Source organism: Vulpes vulpes, chromosome 9, assembly GCF_048418805.1.
Source record: "Vulpes vulpes isolate BD-2025 chromosome 9, VulVul3, whole genome shotgun sequence".
Lineage (NCBI taxonomy): Eukaryota > Metazoa > Chordata > Mammalia > Carnivora > Canidae > Vulpes > Vulpes vulpes.
The window spans coordinates 72849380-72861791 of NC_132788.1; the positions used below are offsets into that span (position 1 = coordinate 72849380).

At 39.4% G+C, this 12412-nt stretch overlaps 1 protein-coding gene across 1 annotated transcript in view; it reads left to right on the forward strand.

Moving 5' to 3' along the window:
• Positions 1-12096, forward strand: part of RYBP (RING1 and YY1 binding protein) — a 75685-nt gene extending 63589 nt beyond the window's left edge. Inside the window, exons 3-5 of the mRNA XM_072720430.1 lie at positions 10763-10939; positions 11030-11128; positions 11534-12096. Of these exons, the coding sequence (XP_072576531.1) occupies positions 10763-10939; positions 11030-11128; positions 11534-11786 (529 nt within the window). The 3' untranslated portion in view covers positions 11787-12096. The remainder of the gene's footprint in view (positions 1-10762; positions 10940-11029; positions 11129-11533) is intronic.
• Positions 12097-12412: the final 316 nt, after the last annotated feature.

Sequence of the window (12412 nt, forward strand, 5' to 3'; positions counted from 1 at the left end):
ATAAAGTAATGTGCAGAGTAGATTGGATTGCCTTAGTATAGTGTTTCTTGGAGAGAGAAAGACTTGGTTCATCATTGGGCTTATTTGCATCTGAAAATGTGGTTTGCTTAGAGATCTGTGATTTCTCTTAAATCATTGACATGATTTATAAGGTAATTTTTTGTGTGTCTTTTGCAGGAAGAAAGGTCTTATCAGAGTCACTAAAGGAACGTATAGTTGGTAGGATGTACTTCATGATGTTTAATCCTGTTTTTTTTTTTTTTTTAAGAAAGAAGCTAAATGAGTTAGAGCATAAACTGAAAACTTGCCTCTACCTTGAGAACAAACATTCTCTTTAGTTGTCCTTATTAAATATTGAATACAGGTGTCTCAGTTAAAAGAGCCTTAAGAGATCACTGACCTTTAATCAAATCTCCTTTGCCAGTCAGGAAACTAAAGTTTAGAGAAGGTACTGAACTCATCCAAGGTCACTGAGTTAGGTTCCAAAATAAATACAGAAAGAAAAGAGGAGGAGAGCTTATGCATCTCACCTGTTAAGTCCTATAATCCAGCTTGTGTGACAAGGATCACCCCATAAAACACAAAGGACCCTCACCAGTGATCTGGGCCACTGGAATCTATTATGTCATACCTTATCAATTCTTTGGAAAATGAGCATATATTCCCACACATCCTGAGTGCACAGCACCCTGACTTGACATATAGTAGGCAAAAAGAAAAACATGTTCAGTGAATTTGAAAACAAAAGCCAGAATACCAGAGGTGAAACTGGGAGAGAAGACAGCACAAGCAAGGCATGCCACATCTCTCCTCCTTTACTCAGATGGGGTTTGAGAGGTAGAAGATGCTAGCCCAGAAAATAGGGATTGGATTCCTGCGTGGCCTTATCCTCCTCTAAACAGGGCAGGTCTCCACCACACCTGTAGTCTCATGGATAGCAGCTCCAGTGATCCGCTACCTCCAGTGTGGCAGTGACCCTAAAATCCAAATCCTCAGCAAGTAAAAGACCCTTTTCAGACTGAACACTGAAGTCTTTTGTTATCGAATTAAATTTATATTGAAAATGATGGAGGTACCAAAAAAAATTCAGTTAGCCATCTTGAAGAAGGTCCAGTTTAAAAACAATTTAGGAAACAGTTTTCTTTACATAAAGTCAGCTAGTACATTCTTTATCAGTGAGTGGGCTTACTTTTGAGAAATGGCTGTGGGAGATCTAAAGGGCGTATTTATTATGGGACATTTACTTAAAATATTTGAATGACCACAGTAAAAATCTGTTATGTTAGGCACCACAAGGAGAGGAAATAGAAGGAAGCCAGATTTATAGTCTGTGGTTTAAATAGTTTAAGCCCACTTCTTAAAAGTTGTTCTGCTGTTTAGTAAAGTTGAAAATTTTTCTTTATTTTCATACCTTTTTTAACGTGAATCGGAGGTATTGTTGCTTTTCTTTTTTTAAAGTTTTGTTGAGGAAGAATTTAAGCTTGAGTTATTTTAGAAGCTGCCTTCTGAAGTGTCTTCTTTCTTTGCTTGTAATACATCAGACTTGCACAGTTAGAAAATCTGGCATGGTCCTAGGATAGCAGTTCTCAAGCTTTTTGGTCAGAAATTCCTTCAACTGTTGACACTGTTGATAAAATTATTATAGACCCCAAGAAGAAGCTTTTGCTCATATTGGTTGTATGTATAGATATTTTCCATATCAAAAATTAAAACTGAGAAATGTTTAAAACACAAAACACTACATACAGTTGACCTTTGAACAACATAGGAGTTGTAGGCACTGACCCCCCCCCACAATCAAATCTGCATATAACTTGACTCCCCTAAAACTTACAATTAACTGCTTACTTATAGCCTACTGTTACCATTTCTCACTGATAACAGTTGATTAACACGTATTTTGTACATTATACGTATTACTGTATTCCTACAATAAACTAGCGAAAACGTTAAGAAAATCCTAAGGAAGAGAAAATACATTGACAGTACTGTACTGTATCAGAAAAGACCTGTGTATAAGCAGTCCTATTTAGTTCAAACCTCTGTTGTTCAAGGGTCTGCTATACAAACATATTTCATTAGGTGTCAGAGCAGTGATGTCAAATGTCATGTAATCTTTGGAAAGTGAAAAAGCAAAGTAATGTCTTAAAAATTGTGGAAATAATTATTATGGGAAATAAAATTATTATGGAAATAGTTTTGGCCTTTGTAGTAGGTAGACCCTCCTTGAAAAGGTCTGGAGGACCGCCAGGAGTCTCGGGACCACACTTTGAGACCCATGAGGCTAAGACACTTATTGCTACCAGGTTGTTTTATAAACTAGGTATCTTCCTTTCAGGACTCCAACCTGTAGCTCCTTTTGCCAATTGAATGTGTTTCTGAGGTCTAGAAAAGTTATATAGTGCCTATACTTAGCGGTTATTTGTAAAGTAAGTGTGTTTTCAGGGCATAAGAGACATTTGAATATTCAGAATGACCATTTTGAATCTAGAATAGAACATTGCTGAATCTGCTGTTTATTAATGATGTTTATGTTAGTCTTTTGGAGCCAGTTGTTCCTAACCAAGTTGTATCTGGTGAGAGTTTATTTATGTAATACCGTAAGTATTGTGCAATTGAAGTCTGGTGGCTTCCCCTAAAAGCATCCTCTTTTAAAAGAAATATCTGCAAAACCAGAATTCTCTCTGACAGGGAGAAGTATTGGTAGCTATGTTGATGAAGGATCCTTAGTGCTGCTGTTGCTGCTAAGTAGCATAATTAACTTTAGGACACTAACATATGTGAAGGATTTATGTCTTGAGCTATTTCCTAGGGCAAGGCTTACCAACTTTTTTGACTTGTAAATCTTGCCATTTGCTTCCCAGTTTCTGAGGAAGGGTGGTAGACACATCTGCAGCTGGAAAAGTAGTGCTTTGAAATGTATATATTACTTGTAAGGGGAATTATTTTGTTGAGTATCTATGCATTCTGTGTACATGTACTTTGATAAGCTAAGTGAACTTTGCCTCTTTTAGTCTTGACTTCAACTGTATTAAATTAGATATGGCCCTGTTTCCATTTTGAGTAACTATGACTACTGAGCTCTCAGTAGTAGTAGCAGGGCCTATTTAAAGTCCAAGAGCTGTCCTATCTATGTCTTAATCCCAGAGTCTGTGCTCTCCCTTTCAGTTGTGTGTTGAAGATGGCAGAAGGAAAAATATAGGAAATGAAGGGGATGGGTTTTGTTTTAACTGATAGTTGGAGTTAGATTTGAAAGTTTTAGTTTTTGGTACAGAGTAGAGTGGTTACCCTGAGTCAAGGATGTGTACTGTTGGGAAGGAGTAACCTAGGTTGGTAACTAAGACACCTTAGATCACTTACTTAATGGTTCATTCTAAAAGATGAGCCAAAGGATTTGAGAAATTTCATGAAGACAAGTGTTTACATGAGAGAGGAAAGAACACTTTCTGTACATTTAGAAGGAAAAGAACAGCAAGAAGAGATACTATTTGGGAAGCAGAGATAAATTAATAATGCCATACTGTGTGTGATCCTAGCAAAGTTAGGTGATTCTTAAAGTTGTCCATACTGTAATAGTTGGCTTTAGTGAAGGTCAGTAGGTCATGCAAGTTTCTTTTTACCCTGGTGCAGCATTGCCTGATGATGTGGCAAGCAGCTCTGGGGAAGGCCATGAGTACTGATCTTCCAGAGCAAAGCCCAGCTAGGTCCTAGTAATATTGACATGGACCCTAACTGGCAATCTTGAAAGGGCACCCTCATCATTGGGACTAACAACTGGTACCAACAAGGTCTTGTGTTTCCTGCATCAAGGAGGAATTAGGTTGGAGGAATTAGGTTTCATTTATATTCCCATAGCTAAATGTATGAATATTTGTTCAGTGGTCTGTTAAGATAATCAGTCCTTTGAAATAGCGGAAAGGAAAGCATGTACGTAGAAACTCCCTTGGGATTTAATTTTTTTTTGGGGGGGGGGTTACTTTTAAACCAGATTATCTGCTGTATTTCTTCATCTGTTATTCTTCATTGGGCTAGTTGATCATGTTGGTGATTCTTAGTAGTTATACACTACCCTATAACACTGCAACAAATATGTAAAAGTACAGCAATTTTTAAGAGATTAAAATCCTTTATTTAAAAAAGTCTCAGCCTTACATGATACAGCTGAAAGAATGCCACGCTAATAGTCTGGAGATTCTCCTTCTCATTGTAGTTGTTAGCCTTCTCATTTTTTAAAACTGAGACTCTTATTCTCTAACTTACTTTTTAGAATTGTTGAGGATAAAGTGAGGCAATAGTTGTTATAAATTTTTTTTTAAAAAGCATATGTGGAGGGGGAAGAGCCCTAAAACTGGCCTTATAACCTTAAATCTATACATGTCTAGATTTTAAAAGTCTTACGTCACCTTTTAAGTTTTCACGGTCATTGATGTTGGAGCTGGAATTCTAACTTCTGTTTCTGTTTGCAGCATTTCTCCTCTGCATTATCTTTGGTATTTAAAAAAAAAACAAAACAATAGGTCAGGAGCTGGTGTCTATAATGAACAGAAAACAGGTTGTACTTGTAGGGCCTCTTTCTATACTAGTCATCAAAGCCAGGGCTATTAGTGTGTCTTGGACAGTGTTGTTGACCCAACATGTACATTGCCTTAGAAGTAAGTGCAGACCTTGCTGTGTTCCGAGCTGGTGTATTTTTGTTTGGGGGGATCATTAATATAAAAATTCAGTCACTGTTGGGTGGGGTAGAATCTGAGCTGTCTCAGTACATATGTGTAGGATGACCTTTTGCACATGGGACAGGAGAATGGGTCATGTGAAGGTTCCTTTTATATTACCATGCTGATCCATCATAAAGAATCATGGGCTCCTGATAGGAATGAGCTAATAGTGGAAAGGTACTCTGAGAACTGTTAAATCCTTGATGTTGCTAGTTCTTCAACTAACACATTGCTAAGGGAAGTAAAGGATTGGGGGGGAGATGTAAATGTCCAGAGAACTTGAGAACATTATAAGCTGACTTAGTGATGATTTGTAAGTTTGTAAAGTACCTTTTTTTTCCTTAAAATGGATGAATTGGTTGTCTGATTCCAGAGCCTTGGGGGGGGGGGGGGGGGTGCGGTATTTTAATTGAAAACACCAGATGGAATTCTCTAAGTTGGCAAAATGCACAAATGATAATTTAGGAAAAGCTGAACATAATCAAGGAAGATAGTTTGTTAGAGATTTCTTCTTGTTCTTTGTTGCCTGAACCACAAGAAATGGGTTTATCTTGTTGCTTGTTTGGTAGCTGAGATACAAAGAAGTGCAAGAGAGAGAAGTACATTTCTGAGTACACAAGCAGACACAGAAAAGGGTATATATGGTGGAAACACCTCTTAAAAATAGGTTTGACTAAAATTAAAAAAAAAAAATTTGTGCTCCTCCAAAATGGCATGAGTACACAAACATAACAAAAACAATTCAGAAAGATAGTTTTGTGCTCATTCATTCATGTATATTCAGACTCTGAAATTTTTCATTGTCTAAAATTAAGGCTGTCCCTACATGAAGATTTGCTTCGCTTGTTATAGAATGGACAATTTTCTGAAATATTAGCTGTGTTAAATGTAAATAAATAGGCATACTTTTCTGATGTTTATTGAAATTTCACAGCAAATTTCCATTTGTATAGGTTATTGAAACAGCAACAATAAACCTATAAAATAATATTAAGAAGACTTTTTTCCATTAAAAAATCTTGAAGAAGATACAGATAACTTGGTTGGTGTCAACTTTACTCTGTAAGGAAAGTAGGCCCCCTGTTTATAGCACTTCTCAAATAGGGTTTTCCATGGTTTGTTAGTTGATTAGCTTTAAATCAAGGCTTAAGACATCTAAAGCTTAAGCCATGTGTTTTGATCTACTGCTTTCCACTGTATTGTGAAGGCTATTAATTGCTTATTTTAAATTTGTTAGTTGGGAAACAGGTAATTTTGAAGAACTCGGAGTGGCAGCTGCATATTGGAAGAATTGACTTTTTGCAACATGTTAGAAGTTTTGTTCGTTAAATGCACTGTTATAGGACACTTAGAAGACACATTACGCAGTATAAATCTGTGGGAGGTAATGATTTCTCACTGATCAGCACTATCCTCTTTCATGATAAAGGTTCACTCCTTCCTGGGAATGTTCTACAGACAGTGGAAAGCATTCTTGCCAGCCCCCGACCCAGCCCTCTTTAAGAACAACCCAAGTAGTCCTTGCCAGAACAAGGATGGTGAGGCTAATTAGGCTACTGGCATTCCCTTGTCTAGCAAAGCTGCAGCCTGGATTGACCTGGGTTTTTCATCCTTGGTACCCCAGACCCAGTGCATACACATAGACACACATTCTACACACACACACACACACACACACACACACACACACACACACACACACGTCTGGGCTCTACAACAAGAGTCCAGATAGATTTGGGTTAAAAATCCCCCAGCTCAGCTACTTGTTAGCCTTAGATGAGTTTCTTTATCTTTCTGCTCCTCAGTCGTTGTAAGATGGAGACAGTCCATCTCTCCTGTAGAGGTGCTGTGCCCAATCTTACTGCATGCTGTGCCTCTGCCACTCCAGGCTGTTCTCAGTGTCTTGTCTGGAGAAGCTTGCATGGCCTCACTGGAGCAGAGTGTGCTGTTCTCACTGTAGATTGGACATTCTCCTGCCACATGCAGTCACAACACAAGCCTAGGAACAAGAAGAGGACAGGTGGCAGGAGCTGCTGGAACAGTTTTGACAGGGTGGCACTTTTATTTGGTAGGTTGACACTAATGGGCCTTCTAGTTTTCTTTACTTTGCCCTTCCAAAATGTTGGCTTCACTTTTTTGAACCAGTAACTATGCACTTCGTTCAGAAACACTGCACCTATTAAAAAATGGTTAGGGGGCAGCCCAGGTGGCTCAGTTTTTTAGCGCCGCCTTCAGCCCAGGGCGTGATCCTGGAGATCTGAGTCCCACGTCGGGCTCCCTGCATAGAGCCTGCTTCTCCCTCTGCCTGCGTCTCTGCCTTCTCTCTCTGTGTCTCTCATGAATAAATAATATCTTTAAAAACAAAAAATTTAAAAATTGGTTAGGTGTGGGGCACCTGGCTGGCTCAGTCGGAAGAGCATGCGACTCTTGATTTAGGACTGTGAGTTCAAGCCCCAAGTTGGGTATAGAGATGACTTAAAAATAAAATCTTTTTAAAAAGTGGCTAGGTTTATTTCCTACCTCATCCTCTGTGCTCTAATTCTAGAAGTTCTATAGGACATGTTGGTGGGGGACAGAGTTTGAAAAAGCTGCTTTGGTAATTTAATAAATGCTTATCTATCGTTGTGGAGGTTGTGTGTATGTGTAGGATGGAAGTAGTACCCGAGGAGTTAGGTTGTTACTTTAGAATATATATGACATAAAACAGCAATATTTTTGAGACGACACAGATGCTTTTAGCAGACACCTTATATTTCTTGATTATTTGCTTATTATTGGATCCCAAATAGCCTTGGGTCCTTTTCATTTATGATGTTGTGGCTTCGTTGGCTTTTGGAGAAGAACAACACTTCACTATTCTAGTCAAATATTCATTTTCTTAGCAAGTAAGAACAGTCCTATGGCTGTGTGTACATGTGCCGCATATTAAGAATTACAGCTGGATTTCACCTTAAGTACATGTAGGGTTTTTTCCTGTAGATACTGGATCATGGTGCATGTGCTGAAAAAAGTCTCACAGTGTATTTGAAGTGTTAGGGAATGATCACCAGGGGAAGAAACACACAGACACCTAAGCTGTTGTCCACAGTGTACCCAGAGTCTCGGCAGGCTGGCCTCATTTGCGGATACTCTGTCCTGGACAAGCATGATGTCTGGCTGGCTGAGACCTGGTTGATGGGCCCCTACACTCATGCCTTTAAGGGCAGTTTGTGATATACAAGTAACTTTTTGATGGAAGCTACACTTGAGGTGAGCATAACACATGGAATTGTTGAATCACCTGACAGTAATATGACATTGTATCTCAACTTTACTCACATTAAAAAATTAAAATGAGCAATTTCCTTTTCTCTCTGCTCAACATCAGCTCTCTTTTCTGCTGTTAGTGCCTTGTAGTCACTGAACCAGACACCACTTCTAATGTCCATGGTTTCTAAATCTCTTCTCTGACTTCTCACTTCTAATTTCTCTCTTCATAACCCCTCTTTATCTAGCATCCCTCTCCTGCCTCAGAAGAAAAATGTCCCTATTCCTTTCTCAGGATTTTTCTCAATTGTAGTTTGTCTCTGTCCCATGAGTTAACTCCTCTCATTTGCCTGCCTTGAGACTCTTTCAGCATATACAACATGATTTAAATTTCCTTTTCCTATAGAACTGTGAAGTGTGGCCTACTGTTTTCGATATTGGCTAGAGCCACTCTCTCCCTCAGCAACATGATGCTCAGAGAAGGCTTCCAGTTTCCCACCTCTGTACTAGTCCTCGTGCAGCCTGTAGTCCATCAAGTCTTTGCAACCCTTAATCTCATGTGGCCTGCTCTCCTGGAAGTAGTCATTGATCTCCTTCTGATCACCAAAGCTTGGGCCCCTTTGTCCATCCTCATTTTACTTTGTCTTTCTCTGCTATATTCATTTATTCTTCATTCATCCAGTAGATAATTTTATTGAATACCTGCCACTGCTGAACGACATGGTGACAAGAATGATTAAGATGTGATCTTACCACTGAGGAGTGTATGGTTGATTGGCAATTAAAGTATAGTGTTGTAGGTTACAGAACTTTGTAGGGTATTCTAGAGTGAGACAGACATCTCTAACTCAGATTGGGTGGCCCTGTTGATGAGGCTGGCTGTGACCTTTGATTCTGTCTCCTTTGAAGGTTCTCATAGACTCCTGTCCAGGTGTCCCCTCTTGTTTTTGCACCTCAGAGTTCTCTGGAGTAAAGTACATATACTGGCTTAACTGAAATTCTCCCTCAAGGTGTAGTTTTTTATAAAGTTTTTATGGTTTATTCACAGTATTAACTCTGATCAAGTTATTTCATTTTGATGCCTGAGTATTTAGTATATGGCATTTTGTTCTAACTGATTTAAACTCCTCCGTAATCCCATTAGACAGCTGATCTGTTTGTGTCCCCGGTGAGTGCTTGTGAAATGTTTGGGTAGTGGTGATTATCTTTTTGTAAGTATTAACACATTCATATTTAATCTTAGAGTAGCATGTGTTAGAATGGCTGCTGTTGCTGCTACCTTTCTCAGAACCTGTGGAAACAGACCTTTCACATGGTGTCCTGTGTGTGTTTAGGGACTGGGGGCTTAGAGTAAGTACATTCCTCCCTTTCCCTAGCGTACTTTATCTCTGTGTTTGAATCTCTTGCCCAGTGACAAGAGACTGTGGTCCAGGCTGAGGTGTACCTTTTGACTGGATTTCACAGTGTGCCTTTCCATGACCAAGGCAACATGCTCTGAGATTGTGCCTTTGTTTGGTCTGTTTTCAGACAAACCCATACTAGCCCCAAACAGGTACTGAAACACTCAGAGCAAACCCAGCACCCTCTGTGTTCAGGCTCACCTTGATGAACTCACAGGAGTTCAGGAGTAAGCCATTTATCTCCTTGTCCACACCACACTTGCTCTTGAGGAGCTCCAGGAACTTAAAGGTTAACTTAGGGGTTCAGCATGTCATGTATCTAGCAGGTGTGTGTTTTGTTTTTCCAAACTTGTTGGTGATGTGTCCTCCCTGCTCCCCCTGAAGTGTTCCACCACTGGCCTTCCCACAGATGAGCCAGACCTATGTTGTCTGGTTGGTTGTTTTTTATTTCCCAGCCCACTTCTCTGTCCTGAAGGTGATGATTACATTGTGGCAGCCAGTCGTTCACCTCATTAGTGACGCATCTGGGTATTTGTTTCCTACCTTGTTTTTGGAGACATTATTCTATTATAAATGGCAAACTGGATGGGAATGTCTTTGGAAATGAATATTGTATAGAAATAATGCATAGGCTCCTCTTTCTCCCTTTCCTGTTTGAGTCTGAATGCTCATGCATTGTGCAGAGTGTTTGGCAGCACTTAGAATTTGTAAACAATAGTGTTAAGAGCCAGTGTCAGTTGGAGATTGGCGGGGACAGAATGGTTGATGGCACAATGAATGTATCACTTGTCTGAGGTTTGTTTTTTTTTTTTTTTAATAGTGACTCTCCATCTTTCACCCCCTTGGGAACTAGTATGAACCACAGTTACCTTTTATTGCTCTATGTGTGTTGTCCATGCCAATCACAGAGCTGCAGGGGAGCAGACCAAGTTGGAATAATTAGATTGAGGAGTGAATGTCACACTTCTAATTTCATTCTCCTTTCAAAGGATTACCAGTGTCCATTTAATAAAATGAGATTAACCCTCTGCAGCAGGAGTATTTGAAAGCTGTCACTCAGTATAATCTTGACAGCTCAAAAGAAGTCTGTTCTCAGCACTCTTAGAAACTGTAATGTTTTATGGGCTGAAAGACTTTTTTTTTTAACTGCAAAGGGATGTGTATGTTTGAGCACATGTGTATGTGTCATTAAAGGTAGATAAGTATATAGGAGGTGATTGAAAGGAAAAGTTTCATGGACTTACTCATACTGCACAAAAACGATAATGTAGAAATAACAAGTAATTTAGTTTTGAGGTCCCAGATACCAGTAATAAAATATCTAAAAATGATAAAATTTTTAAAAATGAGAGAAATAATTTATAAAGCAAAGAGTGATGTGTCTTTTCTTGAATGTTTTAGAAAACCTCGGATCAATTCTCAGCTGGTGGCACAACAAGTGGCACAACAGTATGCCACTCCACCACCCCCTAAAAAGGAGAAGAAGGAGAAAGTTGAAAAGCAAGACAAAGAGAAACCTGAGAAAGATAAGGAAATTAGTCCTAGTGTCACCAAGAAAAATACCAACAAGAAAACAAAGTAAGTTCCCAGCTAACTCAGCACACTATATTATTTTGCAGATGAATTTAAACTATGTTTTAAATGTCTCTTTTTGTGTCCCCACCTTAGACCAAAGTCTGATATTCTGAAAGATCCTCCCAGCGAAGCAAACAGTATACAGTCTGCAAATGCTACAACAAAGACCAGTGAAACGAATCACACCTCAAGGTATTTGAAACTAGAATGAAATATAGCATTGGTGCTCTGATTTATTCACTTTGCCTAGTCAATAACCCCCGGGGGTAGTTTTGTGCCTGTGGGTTTGCAGGCTGAGATGGGTATTAGGAGGATGAGCTGGATTGTGGGCTGTTAACTTTGAAGACACGCCTGTGTATATGCAGGCTACTTCTGTGTCACTGTGGCCACAACAGGAGAAAGATAAATTGATGATAATTGCTTTGGTGCAAAAGCTTTGCTTATTGGTGGTTTCTATTGCTAAAGTAGTAAGCTTTGGACATGCAGTGACAATTTAGATTCATCGTCACAGGGTCATGCAGTCTCTGTATATTGATGCAGAAGTCACTTGAATCCATAGCTTATTTAATCGGCTGTTCCCTGGGGTGTTGTTTTCAGGCCCCGGCTGAAAAACGTGGACAGGAGCACCGCACAGCAGTTGGCAGTGACTGTGGGCAACGTCACCGTCATTATCACAGACTTTAAGGAAAAGACTCGCTCCTCCTCGACGTCCTCATCCACAGTGACCTCCAGTGCAGGGTCAGAACAGCAGAACCAGAGCAGCTCGGGGTCGGAGAGCACAGACAAGGGCTCCTCCCGTTCCTCCACGCCAAAGGGCGACATGTCAGCAGTAAATGATGAATCTTTCTGAAATTGCACATGGAATTGTGAAAACTATGAATCAGGGTATGAAATTCAAATCCTCCACCTGCCCATGCTGCTTGCATCCCCTGGAGAATCTTCTGTGGACATCGGCCTCTTAGTGAAGCTGCCAGGATAATTTCTGCTTGCCATGGGCATCTGGCCACCAAGGAATTTCGCACCCTGACGATTACTCTTGACACTTTTATGTATTCCATTGTTTTATATGATTTTCCTAACAATCATTTATAATTGGATGTGCTCCTGAATCTACTTTTTATAAAAAAAAAAAAAATCTGCTGTGCACAATTTTCCATGTACATTACAACTGGTTTTTTGTTTTTGTTTTGTTGGGGGGGGGGCGTTGGGAGGGGGAGGGAACTTTTATTTATTGTGTTCACAAATGCCATCTTTTCAGCATATCCTTTTAAGTTTAGTTCTTTCTTCCAGTTATACTATGTACTATCAGTTTTGATATAACTATATATATATAAATATAAAATTATATATAAAGGGTTATTTGAAACCAATCCATGGCAACGCTGGTGCTTGATACACTGTGAAGTGAATACAACATTGAACAGTTACAGATCTGGGACAGTCCCTTCTATGAAAGTGCTGAAATTAAATTAAAAT